The following is a 19,762-nucleotide window of genomic DNA, read 5'->3' on the forward strand; positions in this document are numbered from 1 at the left end:
GTATGTACGACAGCCCTTTCTCCTTCCTCTTCTTCGCACTCTCTGGGGACAGTAGTGATGAAGATGAAGAAGATGATGATGATGATGGTGATGATGAAGGTGGCGGTGGTGGTGATGAGTTTTCTTGTGTCCAGTTTGGGTCCAGGTATCAGGAACGCGGTCTTGCCCTGCATGTGCTTAGGTGCTTAGGAACTAACTTTTATAAGCCCTAATCTGGGGTGCGCTTCGATTCCAAACAGGGTCAGGTCTGATGAGACCACCCGGAGGGTCAGCGTGTGAGAATGTTCTGAGCATGTTCTGAGACCTTAGCACCTTCTCGGGGGGTAGAGTGCATGCTGGAAAAATTCATAGTTGTCACCTGCTAAGTTTGGAGGAAACTTACATGTAATCGCTTATGAAAAACATAAACAACAGATTAAAAATCAGTTGTCATTAAGCCCGTCTACCGTGAGATCTAAGAGGAAGGACTGTTCACTTAGCTGCTTCGAGAATGATCTTGTGAGCAGCGTGTACTCTGTGAGGTATGATTTCTTACATATGGTTGCACGGATTGCTGTTTAGGAATGGCAGGGGCTGGGATGCGTGCGTGTGCATGCGTGTGTGCGTGTGCGCGTGTGATTACATGCACATCCTGACCCATCTGGCTCAGTCTGGGCTCTTCCGTTGAAGAGCACATGGGTCATACTCTCTGGTGTAATTGTGACTCTGCTTTCCCTTCTAACCTTGATTATCCCTGATCACCTTGACCTCAGTGAAGCCAGACCCTGTTCGTTTAGACAGCCTTTGGAAAAGCAGCAGAGGCTAAAACAGTTCATGATGTTGCTGAACATTCAGTGCTGAAAACCAAGTGAAAAAAAAAAACCGCTTAAGTTTTTAGGTGACTTTGAGCAAGAAAGTATAATAGCACCTTTTTTCCTAATACTCTGACTCATTGTCTTACCATTTTGCTCTTAAATTGAAGTTTCCTCTGGTCTGAGTTGGTATTTGTGCTCAGCACTGTTCAAAAATAACTACACGCTATAAATAGAGCCAGCAGTAGGAGTTAGGTACACTTCATTAAATTTGACAGCGTTCAGAAGAATCGTTAGAGAGTGTATAAAGAAAGAGAGGAACATTGGTGCGAGGTGAACATTGATTCAGGAAGGCCGGTATTTGTATGAGGTTGAACGTCATGTCGCTAGTTCTCAAGTAAATTTCCCAAGGGCGGAAGTGTCTTTTTCATGTGGATGAAATCCTGTTGCATGATTATGGTTATGCAGCAGGCGCCCTTGTTAGGAATCAGTTTTCATACATGATAAAAGTGCTTTGTTATCTATTTTACTGTAAATTATCTGTGGGAGAAATACCTCTCTCTCCCCGACGTATTTAATTCCAGCTTTCTCTAACAAAGATACCAGGCTGTGCCGTGACCACCTCCTCATCTAGACTTTCATCGTCCTCACCCTGTCTCCGATCTAGATCCCGTACCTGCGAGGAGACATAAAACTCACCGACTGTGATGACAGCTGCGGATGCTTCCCACGCGTCACGCGCGCGTGCTGCGTCCGCTCTCTGCACGCGTGGTCACTTTAATCCGCACAGCAGCGCCCCTCGCCACTGTGACAGGCCTGGGGCACAGGGACACTGGTGGGCACAGAGCTAGTACGTGGCAGAGCCGGGAGCCCAGACTCACGTGCTTCGCCACCACTCCACGCGGCCTCTGGCTTTTCCATTGTCGCCCAGCAGGACTTGTGTTTTTATGATTTCTTACTAGTCGTTTAGCCGCCAAGAGCATCTCCTGTGTTCCTTGGCAAGGAAGTGCCGACATTTTACTCCTTAATTATAAGATTAAGTCAGTTGGCAAGTCCTTTACTGGCTGTCAAGATGAAGTCACATCTATGCAGATTTTGGCACTTCATAGATTCTGGATATCCAAAAGAATGTGCAGGAATGGGTAGAAATACGTAACTGATGAAAGAAACAGAGAGGAACTTGAAGATGCTCGTGGAGCCAGAACCAGGACGAGGCAGCACAAAACCTTGTTAATTTGAGCCCTCGACAAATAGTTGTTTTCTTTCTCCGTTTCTAATTGATCTCGGAATTTTAGTTGCTTTGAAGGAAACAATTTTAACACCCACTTGCCTGGCAAGGTTGCCGTGGAGGAAGGACTCGGCAGGGTGGGGTCTGTCTTGCTCCTGCGCGCCCACTGGGGCTGATGTAGAGCACATCTTTGTGGAAGTAGTTGGGATGTATGTTCATGTTAATTATTTATAGTGCCGATGATAAGGATTAATTTAAGAAAGGTAGAAACATTCCTCTGCGAAAAGAGCTGTGTGAATTAGAAGGAACTGCTTCTTGCAGGAGCGGGAGTAAGTGAAGTGAAATACCTCGTGGTAAAGATACCATAAGAATTATTCTGGGGAAAATTTTTCCAATTGTGTCCTAGGAAGTTGAGAACTAGAAATTTTTTTTTTCTTACTGCTTAGCTATTTTGGTGAAGGAGGTTGAATCTTGAGAGTCATAATAAGCCTAAGTGAATAGAGAAATAGGAAATTAGCAGATAGTGGAAAACATTGATACTTAACCCTTTGATTTCTGCTGGTCATCACTCCTTGGAGATGACACACGGAAATAGTCAAAAAGAAATCTCTCCGCCATGGCAGTCCCCAGCACCTTCTAGTGATATCTCTTCTCACACAGAGTGAAACCCGAAGCCTCTCACCCTGGCCTGTAAGACCCTGCATCTCGTGTACATGCACACACGTGCATATACACCCCCGCACACGCACTTCTCCTTTCTACCCTCGTCTGCCTCTACTTGCCTACATCCTCCGGCGCACACACTCCATCCTGTTCTTCACTCAGTGTATTCCCTCCTGCCTTAGGCCTTTGCACTTGCTTCCTCTCTTGGGACAGCTGTCCCCCGATCTCTGCGTGGCCTGCTCCCTGACTCTCTCAGGTCTGTGTGTAAATGCCATCTTGTTAGAGGGCGACCCCTTGCCTGGTTGTAGTAAATGTTAACACCTCCCCCCCACACACACACTTTCTGCTCCCTCTGTGACCTATGCCCTCCTTTTATTTTCCCTCATAGCGCTGCCGTATTTATTTGGTTTGAGCATCTCCCCCACTGGAACATAATTGCCCTGTGAACAAGGTCTGGGTCTGTCTGATTCAGCGTGTCCCGCCCCCCAGGACCTACAGCAGTGCCTGGAACACGGAAGGCACATGCGAACATTTGTTCAGTGACTGTACATCGCTTAAATCTGCACAGCTCAGACTTTGCCTTCATCAAGAAGATATAAAATTCTAGAACCTGCATTCAGAAAAATAAGGAAATAGGAGGGTGATTATTTCCCCTTATAGAAGAAAAGAAAGTGCAATGGAATGTTTTTTTAAGAAACAATTTTTCTTGGCGCATTTAAAATGGATTCAGTTTGCACAAATCAAATGCATGTGTAAATCCCCAGGAATATTTTCATTGTTTTCTGAAGGATTCAGTTATTATGTGATTCTATTATGTGAAGTAATTACATTATTAAATTGGACTGTTGATGTAGTTATCAGAAAATGGTTCACATATTCTCCCAGAGGGAGGTATAATTTTTTCAATACTCTTAGGACTTAAATATGATGCATTTCTAATGTCTTATTACGTACATCATCATTGTTAAACGACCGTGGATTTTGTGACAACTTTTTCGGGGGAAAAAACCGAAGTATTATTTAAAACGTTGATCGATAAGCGTAAATCGACGCATGCGTACTGTGTACCACTTTCTCCTTCAGTGTCACATTGGAACTCTGAGTCCAGCTCTCCCGCTTTGAATCTGAAGATCCTTGTAAACGAACTTCGACCATCAACACTTTTGCCCAGTGTTGGTGAGACTGGTCGCTGCTCACACTTGTGATCATGATCTGCTTTAGCACCTTTCGGATTGGTCTAATAACTTTAAAGTATATTGATGAATACTGGGGCTTACTCTACCTTTCCTTTTTATTTGGATAAAGTTTTGTTTTTTTTTTTTCCTTTTTTCTCGTCTCTTGAAAGTCCACTGGAAGTGTTGTTTGGTGCCTTGAGAATTCTCTGGTGTATTCTGAGCGCCTTTCATTGCGTTGCCTGGCACAAGACAAGCAGTCTTCTATATGCATTGTCACTTTTTGTGTCTTAGTGCAATATTTGTGAAGATATTTTAGTTGGCTTTTGAGGTGTCCAAATTTGCGTTAAAATTAAATGAGAGGCGTTGGCTAAGAATGGAACCGAATTTCCATGCGTGAGCAGCCACCGTTTAAGCCTGCTGGCTTCACACAGACATCCACCTGCTGGCCGCGGGGGCTGCATCCCACTGACTCCTTGCCACTGGCCAGGACCCAGTGACATCAGATACACGGTGCCTTTCGTTACAGAAGTGTAAAATGTGAGAAATGTGGGGCTTATTATCACGGAACTGTGTAGTTTAACATGGGAACGGTCTATTTTCATTGTCATTCGCAAGAGCCGCTCAACAGAAAATTAACCCTAATTGCGTGTAGGTTTAAGCTTGTGTACCTGTAAGTTCACCTTTGGGGAGAGCAGCGAGCAGAGCCGCTGTGCCGCCGGCCGCCGGAGGAAGGGGGGGCGGGTAGCCGATAGTGGGGCACCGAGATGGCCACAGGAAAAGCCTTCTCCCTTCCCCCTTTTCTACCTCGGGGGAGTCACCACACTTCTACTTGTGGGCGGGTTTCTCTGTTTGGTTTTGCTTTCTGTGCTTTATTTCAGTACTCATCTTTCTCTTGTCAGGCCAGTTAATAGATACCAGGTCTTGCCATTAATTTGTGAAGTGTGCCCCCAAATTAACTGACAAGGAGACACAAGATTTCTTTGTTTTTGTTATTTTGAAGGTTCCCACGCTGACCTGCCTGGCTTTGTCATGGCTCTGTGGGGGGAGTTCTTGGGTGGTAGGGGGATACAGGTCAGTTATCTGCCCAGTCAGGAGGGCGTTGGCTGCCCCGTGCCTCTGGCTGCCTGTCAGCCCGGACTCCTCCCTTTCCTCTGTCAGACCTGCATAGTGAGTTCTGTAACATAGAAGACTGTATTGTCGGAATTCAGATTTACTGGACTCGGGCCCGAAAGCCTTGGATTTAAAACTGGCATCATTTTTCTCTTTTATTGAAATACTTTAATGTATTTCAATATCAGTTATATATATTCCAAAATCAGTTATATATATCTTTCCAAAATCAGTTATATATATCTTTCTAAAATTCTAAGGTCAGTTATGCACATATTCCAGAATTAGATCCGTACATCTAATCATCTTCTGCCTAACACGTCATTAATATCTCAAGTCCTCTCGGTCCTTTTAGCGTCTAGGCTTTAGTGGTCTGCCCTGGGTTGAAGTAGGAATGGGTCTCTCGGGTTCCTGATACCATTCCCATTTATCATCTGTCACATGTAATTTTTGCCAAGTTTTTGTTTTCTCATTTTCTTTTCATTTCAAAATTCCTGGCCTGTTCCTGTGCCATGATTAATCTCTTCGTATCTTTTGTATTTATCAAATCAGTTGGTGAGTTGAACATCAGGTTTGGGATGTGACCTATTGATGGTTGATATAAACTTTAATTTCCTCAGAACTGACCCTTGCGATAATGTTTGGCTTTGGCCTCAGAGTAGTTATTACTGATAATAACAATCCTGCTTGTGTTTGACAAGGCACTTCCACGTGATTTCATTTAACCCTCGCTGCAGACGAGACGAGGTTCTGGGTCAGGGGATGAGTAAGCAGCAGGGCTGGGAAAAGCACCCAAGTCTGGATGCTCCTGGTGCAAGGTTTTGCTTTTGTTTTTACTGTACTGCTGTGCCTTTTTCACGGAAAGTTTTGGGAAGTTTGTGTCGATAAGAAATACCTGTGTGTCCCCTCCTAACTGGACAGTTTCCTAAGCCTTGCTCCTGTCGCCCAGTGGTGGATGAAGGCTTTTGAGATCTCTGCTAGAAGTTAGGAGCGGGGCCTGTTTTGTTAGTCCCTTAAAACTTCACTCCTGAAGAGTTCGCAGACAGCAACAGCATAGCCTGGCTGTCACCTACAAGTCTGCCTGAGTGAAGCCAGCCAAATTGGGTTAAGGACATGCAATATCCCTTCAAATGCATAGCAGTTCTTAGTCCTCTGATTTTTAAGGTTCCATTCCCAACAAGATAAGATGTTGGGTTTCTGGTCAGATTCTCTTCTTAGTCAAAAAATAAAATGTTAACTAAAAATGGTTATCGTTGGACTTGGAGCAGGGGAGACTAGCAGCCTGCTCCAGCCTTGGCTGCATGAGTGTTTGTGCTTTGTCGTGGGTGCAAGCACCCTAACAGGCTTGCTGCTGCAGAAACGCAAACTCTGCCTAAAATAACTTACTGAGAAGAGATCAGAATCATCGGTTTTCCTTTCTCTTCTCTGAAGTTTGGGAGCCTCCGGTGGGGCCAGTGCTTGGGATCCCTACAGCGACCATTTCGCCATCGAGACCTGCAAGGAGACAGATATGCTGAACTACCTCATCGAGTGTTTTGACCGAGTTGGGATAGAGGAAAAAAAAGCACCAAAGGTAATAGGAAATAGATTCATTTAAAAGAACCCACAGAAATAACCCTAGTTATTTCTGCGATAAGTAATTGTTTTCACCTCCAACTCAGCCTTCATTCATTTATTCAGTGAATAAAGTGGTTATATGGAAACAGACTCACCAATATAGAGGACAGTCTGGTGGCGGCCAGAGGGGAGGGGTTTGAGGGGTGGGAGAAAGGGGTGAAGGGTTCAAGAAGTACTAGTTAGTAGTTGAGAGGTGGTCACGGGGATGGGGCGCACGGCACAGGGAACGCAGTCAGCAGTAATGTAATGCCTCGGCGGAGAGCCAGAGGGGAAAAAGAGCAATTAGGGGGATCATTTCATAAACCGCGTAAGTGTCTAACCAATGTGCTGTATACCTGAAACTAATGATAAAATGAAATTGAAAAGAGTAACAAAAAGTGGTTACGAGCATGTACTACGTGCCAGGCACTACGCTGGGGGCCTGGGGTGTGGACAGGACAGACGAAGGTCCCTGCCCTCGTGGGGCTCACACCCTTGCGGAGGGAGACGTGACAGGGCCCAGTGCCGTTGTCACCAGCAGCTTACATGGCTCTGGTGATTTCTGATGGTCTGTCGTAATCGTCATCACAGGCAACGTTTACGAAGCGCCTGTGGACGCCCAACACCCCACTAGGTCTGCAGTGGCCCGAGTCTCACGGTCGTTCAGTGTGGTCCAGTGTGACATAGCTGGGGCTTCTTCCGTTTTGTGAATGAGCAAATGAACCGCAGAGAGACTGCGTCGTCGCCAGAATCCCATAAACAGCGAGTTGCAAAGTTGGGTCTAAACGTGGGAAGCTGCCGTCACGTGCTGACCGGCTTCATCGTGTCCTCCTCCTGTTCCTACTTCGCTCTCTAGCTCTGGTTTTTCCTTAGACACCGATCTGGTCGTCCACCCGTTAGTTTCATGTTTGCGAAGGGCCCGTGGGGGGTTTGTCACGCTTCGCCTTCGCGACAGCGGGGAGAACGGGCACGGCTTCGAGATGCCCGAGCGGCCGCCTCTTGCCGCCTTCTGCTTCCCCGATGCAGAGCGCAGCAGAGGCGGTGCCCCGGGCGCGGTGCCCCGGGCCGGCCCGGCCGCTCTGGTCTGTTCGTCACGAAAAAAGGGAGAGGAAAGCGCACGGCTTTCCGGAGATCCATCCCTCCGGACTCTCAGTTTTCAGCAGTGCGGGATTTTCTCGTTTGCCGCTGTCGCCCTAACCGCCACCTCTCTCTTCAGATGTGCAGCCAGCCAGCAGTCAGCCAGCTGCTGAGCAACGTCCGCTCACAGTGCATCTCCCACACCGCGTTGGTCCTTCAGGGCTCCCTCACTCAGCCGAGGTAGGGAACCGGCGCGGGCCTGGCCTTCGCAGCGGGGGCGCCCGTCCGGCAGTGGGCGCAGGCCGCCCGGCCACGTCGCCCCGCCAAGAGGCCGCACTTCCCCACCTGCGGGGCGGGGGTGGTTGACCGCACGATCTCCCGAGTTCCTTCTGTAAAATGTGATCCTGTGAAAATAAAACACTCTGGTGTGTTTTATTGTATTAGACCATTGTCGAAATACGGCAACATCAAGGCAGACATTTTTAATTTAGTTTAAAAGCAGATGCTTGAAATCAGTGGAGGTTTTTGATAAAATGTGCAGATGATCATTTTCCGTGTTTCGCACAGTCAGTTTCTGTTACTCAGTGATAAAGAATAGTGGTGGAATAGATAATTTTGGAATCATCCAAAATACTACATTATTATTTGTTTCTGAGAGTCCCATGAAAGTTTCAGGTTTAAAAAGAGTATTTGTATATTTCATTTTTTTAATGAAAAATATCTGAAGGAAAAATGCCAAGACATGTCAAGGAAAAATGACAGAGTTACAACATGTATTCTTTCTGGGTGTTCTTACATAATTTTCTGTAGCACAGCCATGTATATTTTGAAGTTTGACAAAAAGAAGGAAAATGCTACACATGTACTGAAACTTATAAAATCTTCCATGGTTAAAACAACTAAGAGTTTTAACAAGTTCTTAGCTACTCCTAGTCTTTTTTTAATTGGATGAAGCATAAACAAGAGCCATAGAATGCTTCACATTTTTAATGCTTTATTTTTAAAGGGCTGTGTGTTAAGAGTGATTCCTTAAAAGACTCTATAGTCTCATTTTTTAGACACAAAGAGATCATTAACGATAAAAGGAGGGTGATCTCTTGCCTAAAAAGGATCGTGGGAACACTTGGCAGGTTTAAGGTGGGGCTCCTGACAGGACAGTTGCTGCCGATGTGGCAGCCCCCGAGTTCTGACTCTCGTGGGTCCGCAGGTCCATGCAGCAGCCGTCCTTCCTGGTGCCGTACATGCTGTGTAGGAATCTCCCGTATGGCTTCATTCAGGAACTGGTGAGAACCACGCACCAGGATGAAGAAGTGTTCAAGCAGGTAAGGTTTTGTGAGTTTGCTGCCCAGACATTTAGCTTAGGAGCTTCCATGCCGCGGCCGGTTTCTAAATACACTGTATACTGGAACCATTTGTTCCGGAATCGGAATACGCGTTATTTGCTCAGAGGGAAGACCTGCCTCGGTTCCTTTCTTAGGGGCGTCAGATGGACAGCTGCGTTGTTCAAACCTTGTGCCATTTCAACTAACCAGTCAAGCACTGAGTATTTTGAACAGGATTCTGCTAAGTGTTTGGCAGATAAGAACTAGAAGGCCCTTTTCCTGATTTAATGTAGCTTTTAACACAGAAATACCAAGAGAGAGCGTAAGGCGTGCTGTGTGTCTGCCAGATGAAGGGTGTTGAAGATTAGCTCTCTGAGTTCACAACCAGGAGATTAGTAAATTAACAACCAGATTAGCTCAGTGGCAGTGTGCACGCCTCGTAGAATGCTTGTCTTCTTACCGCTACACTGGGAATGATGTCTCATATCTTCCTGATTACTTTGCTCATGAGTATTCATGCATTTTTGTATCGTATTGTGTAAAGTCAAGTGAAAATGCATATATGCGATATTTAATAATAAAGCTTACTAATAAAAAGAAACAAAAAAACCCCAAACCAAACACTATACATACCTGTCTGTCGCTTATTTTAGCTTCTATTAATGCAGTGGAATTATAATTAAATGTTCACAAAAAAGTTCTCATGTAGTGGTTCCTTCTAACCAATAATTTTCCTTTTAAAATAATAAATACAACTTCCTGGTTATTGTTCTGTGATTAACGACTAAATTAGCTCAGTGGCGGTCTGATTAAGTTCCAAAGAATATAAATGGTTTCAACTGAAAATAAGCAGCATAGCCGTTAAAAAAAGAGAGAGAGCGCTTAATAAAAATTATAGCTAATAAACTTAATCTTCCAGGTTTCTTCCACATTGAAATTTAGCATTCCATTTTGATAGCTGTTTGTGGTCTGTCTTGTAAAGTCAGCATTTGCCACTGTAACTCTCACACAGCTGTTTCCCTTGATTAAAGGATTTTTATGACATTTCCTTACAACTTTTATATGATCATTTCTTTTTTGCGTGACTAGAAAAAAATAACAGAAGCAATAGGTATAATTGATATGATTCCTTTTAATCTGCTTTTATACTTAATATTATTCATAACTATTCATTTTAAGGCTTTTGAATTCTCAGGAATTATGTTTTCAAATCAGTAGTAAAAGCAGAATCCAGGAGTAAAAATCCCCATTGCTGCTGGGTACTCTCGTCGGGGAATTCATCAGTTGCCCATCTTCAGGGATGGCCTGGTTGACCTGTGGAAATATTTGAGGGAGCTTTTCTTCTCTAGGAAGATAAGTGAACTCTGATGAAAATAAATAACAGTCTTGGAAGGTTCGCGATGCACTGTTATGTGTGGAATGTGCATCAACTGGAACGCTTCTATTCAAAAATACATGATTTCAGGAGCCCAGACGGAGTAGCCCAGTGGTCAGCGGAAAGGGGTGTGTTATGCCCATTTTATTTCTAAGGACACTTACCCAGAGGTTATGAAATGACCTCTTTGTTTTTAGAAAATTGAAGTGACATATACATGACAGAATTAACCATTTTGAAGTGTACGGTTCAGTGGCATCTATTACGTTCACACATCGTGCAGCTACCACAGACCTATTTATTTTTAATCACAGAATTCGGATACCTTCCCTGCCTCTTAGTCTTGAACACTGTTCATTTTACCATGTGTGGTTTCTCAAGAGAAAGGATGAGTAAAATGGAGTCGCTGAACTAAAAAGCGGCATTTTACCTTTTTGTCTTAAGAATATGTCAACTTCGAATTATTAAAATCTTTTAACTGAAATTTTAGTTTTCTTTTAATATTTGAGGTATTCACAGATAAATAGAAATAAATAGTTGCTAGAATTTAGGATTGGAGATGAATATTTGCAGCATTTTTTATTGCCACTGAGAGATATTTTTTTAAAAACGAGAGAATCATTTAAAATATATAAGTCACACAAATAGTACAGTATATGACTATTTGAAAAGTATTATGTTTAGCAGTATTTTGTCTGTTATAAATTAAACTTTACTAGAGGATAAGCAACAGAGTGTAAAACTCTATTAGAAAAAGTAAAGATGGCTTACGTTGTAGCATTCTTGGCAAAACATGCTTAGAGATTTTTCTAGATGACCAATTGTGAAATTTATTTTTGGTGATTCTGGAACTTCTGGATGTTTTTTCTTGATTGCAATGTAGGTGTTCCCCACCTCCTCACCTAGGCGTTACCTCCCATCTTCAGCTGGTTTGTGAAAGCACATCACTCCCACCTCTGTTGTTTGAGTTACAGAAACTATAGACATCCCTTCCAGAGCTGTGTTGGCATCGCAAGGTTCTCGAGGACCTTCTAGTGCTACTTAAAGATGAAGGTGCTCAGTACAGGGGGATGAAATTAGTAGGAAAAAAATTTTCAGGTTTTCTAGCAGTTTTTATACAGTACTCCCTTTTTCAATTTATTGACATTCAGACTGTCAGCTGCCATTTACAACTTTCTCTACTTTTTCTGCTTTGTTATTAATGTTAAATCCCACCCGGACCTCTAAATGTGTCGACCAGTGAGGGCTTTGTGAAATTTGAAGATGAATTGTGCTGAGCAACTCTCACATAGTGTTCATGGGCCCTGGTTTTAATGGTAAGCTTGTAAAAGTAAATTTGAGTGCCCTTAGGCTCCGACGTCAGGTTATTGTGTTAATTACCACATATATGAGGTAAGACACGCCAATACAGTTCTTTTTTTTCAATTTCAACATTTACCAGCTTTTTGCTCTACATAATTAAATTTAATGTAATAATAGTAATATCCATCATTGGTCTGTTTTTCTTGTTCTCTTCAAAGTAAACAGGAAAATGGAAAGAATTAGATGAGGGTGGGAAGGTAGCAACAAAGAATTTTTTAAGACTATCGGTAGAGTTGAGAAAGTATTGGAACATTTCGTCCAGTTTCTTTACAGATTGTAGGTGCTTGGTAACCAGAAACACATGTGTTGCTGAGAGGGACAGAATTTAGTTGACTCAGGACCCCTGGAGAGTCTGATAGCAGGCTCCAAATTTCTGAGTTCCTGTCGAACCACCGGGAGTCCTGCCAGGAGTAGGGTTCACGAAATCCTGATTCTGGAGGATTCAGCTGCACCACTCTATGTTGAGCCCTGTCAGAGGACACAGCAGCGCTCCGGGGCTGGATTCCAGACTCCGTTACGTGCAAAACGGCGTTTCCTTCAGAAGGAGTGGGAATTACCCGCACGTTCAGATTCAGCGCTTGATAGGACACGTGTCTCGTTCTTAAATTTCCTTAAACTTACATTTCTGATTCTGTTTTGTTTTGTTTTTCTTCTAGATCTTTATCCCCATTTTACAAGGCCTGGCTCTTGCTGCCAAAGAGTGCTCCCTCGATAGTGACTACTTTAAATACCCCCTCATGGTAAAACTTTGTTCTTTTTCTTTGCCCCTTTCATTCAGTAAATGTTTTCATGGATTATTTTAACATACAGTTTCTTTCAGGCCCATGATCACCCTCGTTTTCAAATTTAAAACATGCAGTCATTGTGTTGGCCATGCAGTGTTTGGTGTGCGATGAGATGCATCCGTGGAGACAGTTAGCAGCCCGGTACCCACCCCCACTCACCGAGTCCTAGGTGGGAGGCGGTGACGCAGTCATGGAAATGGGCATTGCCTTATCATATAGCTTGTGAGAACGATAATTATTGGTGGTACCCTTCTGATTTCCTGACATACCATATTTGGGATGAAATTTTGTTATTTTAAAAAAAACCGATTACAAATGAAAATAAAAAGGCAGAGTTAGACCAAGTAATACAATTTTACCTTTATGAAGTGACTTCGTACATAAAATCTGAGTAATTCTCTCGTTCATCTTCCCCGTTTCCTGAGGCTGTACACTTCCCTTCAGGCTTTACTTGATGACAGAAAACACAGATCTGAGCTCCTGAGGCACTCAGAGCAGGCATGAACTTTTAGCTTAGATGCTCATCGAGGGCCCTGCCTGCTCTGAAGGCTTTGAAACCAGAAGGACAATAAGAGGCCCTTCTCTTCTCTGAATTTGCCTCCTTGAAATTTTGAGAGAAAAATCTTTTGAAGTATTACTGAATATTGTTCATCCTAAAAATGTGAAGGGAAATATCAAAATAATAAATTCATTAACTCCCTGTCACAGATACAACCTTGTGTAAATTGAGGCCTTGGTTAAATAGATATATATTTTTTTTTACTGTGGTTGTCCCTTTTACTCATTCTACGTGACGTCATTCTACCTTATCATTAATTCACTACTTACTCGAGGACATACTCTGTGCCAGACACTGGGGACACAGGCAGGAGGTGATTAGACAGGGTACCTCTCCGCAGGGTGCTCATAGTCTACCTCAAAAATCAAGATCACAATAGTGCAGCCAGAAAATTCCACTGTGACAGATGCTAACACAGAGGTGTACTCAAAGGGTGAGTTTATCTCTTTTAAAAAATTAAAACTGAACTGAAAGGCTGAACGTTAAAGGTATGGAAATGAGAATTCTTATTTAGAAATAATTTTGAATGGATTTATGTCAGGGCTCTTGTCATTATCCATGTTATTCAGGCTTCTAATAAAATTTAATAATCCTTATATACTTCTTCCTGCAGCAGATAAAGGGAAGTAGAATAATCTGATTGAATTCAGTGATGAAATATTTTAATGCACATTAATCATCACTGTATTATATAAATATTCCTTTATGGGATTGTTGACTTTTCTGTGGTGGTTTGAATTAGCTTGATGTTTCAGTAAGAAGCTTTTAGTGTCAGATAGCAACAAAGTGTTCAAAAGACAAAGGCGTTCATTATCACAGACAATAGGTTTATTTTGTACCATTATTGATGCGTGTACAGCAGTGAGGGTGCATTTCAAGAAAGGACAATAGTGAGAGGCAGGAAAAGGAAGACCAGGGAAGCCGAAATCAGAAACAGTGCCGATTGTCCTCTGGGTCAGTGGAGGACCCCAACTTGGCCATACCTTGGGGTCGACTGTGGATCTTTTAAAAGCACAGACGCCCGGTTCCCAGGCATTGTCATTTGATTCGTCAGGGGTGTGGCCTGGCGTTGGGACTGTCGGAGCTTCCCTTCCCGGGCATCCCTGATGCATGACAAAGTCTGGGAGCCCCTGCGCTGGCCCCTGAGAACGCTTCCTTCTCAGCGGCTCTGAGCCTCGGTGGCGTCTCAAAGGTGTGTCCGCGCACTGTGCCCAAACAACAGAGAAAATTAAACTCGCTATTAACAGCGTTTGCCTGGGTTGTCGTAGCCATGGTAGACTGTGTGCCTGTCCTCAAAAACGACTTTTCTTGATTCTCTGATGTGAGAATGATCGGAGCTCCAAAGGACAGTGGGGGAGTTCTCAAAAAAAACCAGGGTCTTGAAACCAAGGAGCACTTTTATGTATTGTTGAATTTGGTAGCTTATTAAATTGTAATTATTTATGGTCCCGTTTAGTGCTGGCAAAATTGCCCATCTAAAGTTTATGAAATGTATCTTTTTGACATAGAAAGACGATAAATGAAAAACAATCAGTTTTTGTAAAAATACGCACCCTCATGTGTGTAGGCACAAAACATGTTAACTACAATATATCAGTAGAGATTATCTCTTAGGGTAAAGTTTACGAGTGACTGTTGTGTTTGATATTTCTGTTTTATCTGAAATGTTTTATGGTGCGGTGTATTACTTATTAATCAGAAAACCAGCGAAGCTGTTAGCGTTTGGAGGGAATGCATATGTATTTATAGCAGCAATTAAAGCCACACCTTGATGTTACGCATGGCAGTTGGATAAAATACATTCAAATGACTCTTTCTGATCTGATTCCAAGGCTTTAGGTGAGCTCTGTGAAACCAAGTTCGGGAAGACACACCCCGTGTGCAATCTGGTAAGAGCCTCCCTGATGAGCTTGCACGTTTTCTCTGAGCATGTGACTCAGAAGATGTACCTTAAGTAACGTTATCTGAAAAATGTCTCTTGGAGGACGTTCAGGTGTAGATGCAGGTGATGTGTGGGTGGTTCTCAACTGTTAAATTGTCGTGCGTGTGTTGTTTCTTTCATGTATGAAGTTATTTACTTTCTTTTGTGAATTTTTTATAAGTATTGTACAGTTAAAATAACAAGCCCTATGGGAAAAATTTATTCAACGTCTTTTGATAGTAGAAGAATAGTTCATTTGAACTCATCAGAGAGTATTTTGAGACATAAAATTAAAAGCCCACCTTGTAAAATCATAGAGGAGCTGGAGGGCTTTCCTCCATCTCAGATGAGAAGATCCCGACGGGGTCTGACACGTCTGTGAGCCTGTGTGTTGGATGCTGAGAGTCCGTCGAGCCGGTGACTCAGGACCAGCGGGGCGGGTTGGCTGCTGAGAACGCTGTTCCTCGCGGCCGCCTCGCCTGCCGAGTCAGCTTGACTTGCCTCTGCTTCTGCCCAGGTTGCTTCCCTGCCGCTGTGGTTGCCTAAGTCCCTAAGCCCTGGCTCCGGGCGGGAGCTGCAGAGACTCTCCTACCTGGGGGCTTTCTTTAGCTTCTCTGTCTTTGCGGAGGATGATGTAAGTACGATGGCCACTTGCACTTTTCTGCTCTTATGTTCAGATTCCTTCCCAAACATACGTTAAACATCGGTTGAATTTGTTTCTTCTCTTCTCAGGCTAAAGTGGTTGAAAAATATTTCTCAGGGCCTGCCATTACCCTGGAAAATACTCGCGTGGTTAGCCAGTCACTGCAGCATTACTTGGAGCTGGGAAGGGTAGGTGTCCAGAAAACACAAAGGGTGAAGGAGAGAGAGCCTGTATCCAAATGTCCTGTGTCTCGAATAGTGACCGCAGCAGAATGCAGTACACACCCTTGTGGGGCGTCCCCGGGGACCGGCCCCAGTTGGTGGCCATGCTCTCGCCCCAGCTTGCTCTTAGGCATTTAAAATATAGGGGTGAGTGAGCACTGTTGGTTTGCGCGTACCCCTCAGGGGCTCGCTTGTCCCCAATGTAAATTACACGTCTTCGGTTCTGGAACTTAAAAGCAAAATTATAGGCTAGTTACAGCGTAATTAAGGTAATTTCGATCCCATCCTAGAAAGGAAATAATAAAGGCTATTTTATTGAAACCGTAGCTCCTCCGTGTTCTGCTGTCATGCTAATTGTCCTGGCACCGCTGAATGAGGACTTTTCTTCTGTTCCTCTCGTAGTCAGGTTCTCCTAAAAGAGATGGAAACGGGAGAGGAGAGCAAGTGGGAAGGAGGCCAGCGGCTCAAGTCAGAAAGGAATAATTTTTAAAATGAAGTTTTAATTTTTTTTCCTTTCCTTTTAAAATACATTTCAGCAAGAGCTTTTCAAGATTCTGCACAGTATTTTGTTGAACGGCGAGACCCGGGAGGCCGCTCTGGGTTACATGGCGGCCGTCGTCAACGCCAACACGAAGAAGGCGCAGATGCAGGTAGGGTCCCGAAGGCCGCTTCCGTGTGCTCGTCAGATTCATTCGTCTGGCTCTTGCTTATTCAGGCGTTGCTGGGAAATGGACATACGGTGTCGAACAAGACACACGCGCTTCCTGCTTTTGCGCAGCTTATGTTCTATAGGGTAAATGAGTAAACAGGTCAACATATTATTTCAGAAATCATAGAGTTTAGGAAGCAAGTAAAGCAAGGTATAGGACTGGAGGATGACTGTGGAGGTACCAGAAAAAGGTGCGGGGGTGATTTTTGTTCAAACAGCAGAAAAGCCTCTCTAAGGAGGTGACATCTGATTGGAGACTTGACTAATAAGAGCCAGCCATCGCAAAGCTGGGAAAAGAGCTTTCTAGATACATGCGAGGCACCAGGGTGGGTGTGAATGAGCTTTCGGGACAAGCCCCACATATGGCATTTGTGGCTGGAGGATAGTGAGCTGGGGAGAGTGGCGGTCACGGGCCGGAGGGGCAGCAGCAGACCCTGGAGACCAGGTACAGGGTCACGAGTGCACCGGTCCAGGTGAGGGAGGCAGGTGGCTCTGACTGCCGTGCCAGAGTGGAAAAGGTACAGGGCCTCCTCCTGCTGTTACTACTAAGTAAGGAATGAATGATGTGGCATTTCTACTCCAGAAGAAATAAAGTCTAGAGAAGAACGTGGACCCGGCCTTAGATGGCCTGGATTTCCAGTTGTGTTTCGACCGCCAGTGGGACCTTGGGCAGTTACTGCTCTCTGCCTCCATTTCCTCACTGCCCTCTGGGGTAATAGTCCTTCAGGTGGGGATTCAGTACATGTAAAGCTGTTGGAACAGTGCCTGTTCTGTGGCGAGCCCTCAACCGATGTGAACTGTCATTCTCTTAATCATCACATGATCGGGGCAGGACTGTGCTGACGACGTCAGCCAGAGGAACTTAGTCCAGGGGTGACAGCGAGACCAGTTCCCACGCGCTCGTGGGGAGGTGTCGAAGAGAAAGGGGGCGCCGTTTATTGTGTTTCCACTTGCTGATTTTGAGGATCTTAGGCAAATCATTTGAATTCTCTGAGCCTTAGTTTCCTTCTACGGAAAACGTGGGTAACAGCACCACTGACTCTCAGGGCCGTTGTGAAGATTCAACGAGAGACGGCATGAGATGCTTCGCGCGTGGTTGACACTCCACAGATAGCACCTGCCGATGTGGCAGTGACAGTGCCGACGACACATGTGTCCTCGTTGGCTTTAGGATGAACGTTCAGTCTCCTCTCTTCTGAAGTTGTGCCGAATTTTTATTCACGTCATTATTTTAAATACTTCCTTTCATATTTCACAGACAGATGATAGATTGGTATCTACAGATGGATTTATGCTGAATTTTCTTTGGGTGCTGCAGCAGCTAAGTACAAAGATCAAGTTAGAGACGGTTGATCCCACGTATATATTCCACCCAAGGTGTCGGATCGCTCTCCCCAACGATGAGACCAGAGTAAACGCAACGATGGAGGACGTGAACGACTGGCTGGCTGAGCTTTGTGAGTGACGTGTTCGTTGTCAGGTCATTAAAGTGCTGCCCTTCTACATGATTTTAGTCAAAAAAGAACAGATATACGTCCTATAGCAGATACAGTGCACTCAGCATCACTCAGCATCACCCCGCAGTCTGGATTTCACAGCGACCACAGCGTCCCTGTCCGTCACCTCCCTGCCCCCCGCCCCTTGCTCCCTCCAGCCTCGCTCCTGTCCTTGGTCATCAGGGCCAGTTTTCACGGACTCCCCTCCCCCTGCAGCCGCCACATCAGACTCCAGAGCTTCTTAACATCCCCGAGATTCGCTCTGAGGGACGGCGGCAGAGGGCAGGTGTCTGAGGACCTCATGGCTTGTCTTGCTCAGGCAGTCAACAGTACTGAGATGTATGAGTCATGACTTTTTTTTTTTTTTTTTTATGGCTAGATTTCACTGGCCGGTACAAAGCCATTTTGAGTCATGGCACATTTTAACCAAAACACAGGCAACATCATAACCTCAAGATTTTAGTGTGCCTTCTATTTTGACCTTTCCTTGCATTCGGTAGGGAATTTTCTATCTGTAGGCTCGTGGAATTATCAGGAAATGAGCTTCAATAAATATCTTGATAGCAACTCTGCTGTCTTCTAGTTAAATATGATGAGCCAAGATTCCAAAATGTGTCACACTAACCTGGCCTGTGAGGCTCACACTGCCGCCCAGAGCGTCTGAGCCGCGTCCGGGGCCCCTTCTGCTCCATCCCATGGCCCGATCTGAGGTCTTCCTTCCGGATGTTTATCGATTTGGCTTCAGTTTCTCATATTTGTCAATAGCAAAAGAAGTAATCTAATTCTTTATGAAATTTCTGTTTCACTCAGGAGACCTGATTTCGGATAAACCAGGCAGAATTAGGATTTGGGCTCTTGGGGTCAGGTCCAGGGTTGGGGGAGTAATAGGGCTGTGGAGAAGTCAAGGGGACTTCTCTAGAGAGCGGGCTGCCCACTGACAGGCTGGAGCTGAGGAAGCCCCTCTCTGAGGAAGGCCCCTTCCGGAGAGAGGGCCTGTGGGCGGGGGGAGGAAGAAGAGTCCACGCTGCTGGACCCCTGCCGCTTTTCTGGCTAAAAGCATCACGACCTGAGAGGCCGAGGGAGAGCATGCACAGGAGTAAGGCTGGAGGAGCTGGAAGAGGAGGAAAGATAACAAGCGAAGGAGGGTGTGGAGGCTCATGACAGATAAACGTGCCCGAGAGACCTATTCAGGAAGACAGAAGAGTAGAAAGACAGGAGAAACGGGCACTGTATTTTATTTATGTTGCAGAAATTCCAAAATCATGATACTGGGTTTGAAAGTGAATCCTAAGTGGGGGGAAAAATGACCTTCTGCTTTTGCATTTTTTTTGTTTAGGTCCAGCCCTCAGTGGGCCATGTCCAGCTTACGTGGACAGGTAGTTCCCAGCCGCCCCAGTTAAGAAGTTAGAGTTTATAGACAGAAAATTGTTTTGTTTGGATGCCAATGCTTCCTCACAAATTGTTGTTACCTCTTCAGAAAATATATTTATGAGCTACAGGTATGATAGGCAAGAAAAATTAATACAGTAAAGAAGTTATTTGAATTAGCCAAAATCAAATTGATATATAGAGGAAATAGAAGGAAATGTACTATTTATATATGTAACAAAAATGATAGCAGCAACTTAGTTACTATATAGAGTTTATACGTGCCAGTTAAAATTCTCATGAAACATTTTATAAATCTTCATGAATTGGTAGTATAAAAATAAGAACATTTTGAAGGTGT

At 44.4% G+C, this 19,762-nt stretch overlaps 1 protein-coding gene across 5 annotated transcripts in view; it reads left to right on the forward strand.

The window, feature by feature from the left end:
- The window catches only part of UBE4B (ubiquitination factor E4B), a 109,249-nt gene that overhangs the window by 57,786 nt on the left and 31,701 nt on the right, over window positions 1-19,762 (forward strand). For 4 of the 5 annotated variants that reach the window (XM_016163591.2, XM_036228482.1, XM_036228481.1 and 1 more), the window contains 9 exons: window positions 6,399-6,540; window positions 7,780-7,880; window positions 8,848-8,962; window positions 12,356-12,439; window positions 14,876-14,932; window positions 15,482-15,598; window positions 15,697-15,795; window positions 16,365-16,478; window positions 17,796-17,994. In XM_016163591.2, the coding sequence (XP_016019077.1) occupies window positions 6,399-6,540; window positions 7,780-7,880; window positions 8,848-8,962; window positions 12,356-12,439; window positions 14,876-14,932; window positions 15,482-15,598; window positions 15,697-15,795; window positions 16,365-16,478; window positions 17,796-17,994 (1,028 nt within the window). Of the gene's footprint in view, window position 1; window positions 146-6,398; window positions 6,541-7,779; window positions 7,881-8,847; window positions 8,963-12,355; window positions 12,440-14,875; window positions 14,933-15,481; window positions 15,599-15,696; window positions 15,796-16,364; window positions 16,479-17,795; window positions 17,995-19,762 lie in introns of all 5 variants that reach the window. The other variant, XM_036228489.1, reaches the window with a different exon arrangement.

The sequence above is a fragment of the Rousettus aegyptiacus genome, unplaced genomic scaffold, assembly GCF_014176215.1.
Source record: "Rousettus aegyptiacus isolate mRouAeg1 unplaced genomic scaffold, mRouAeg1.p scaffold_m13_p_1, whole genome shotgun sequence".
NCBI lineage: Eukaryota > Metazoa > Chordata > Mammalia > Chiroptera > Pteropodidae > Rousettus > Rousettus aegyptiacus.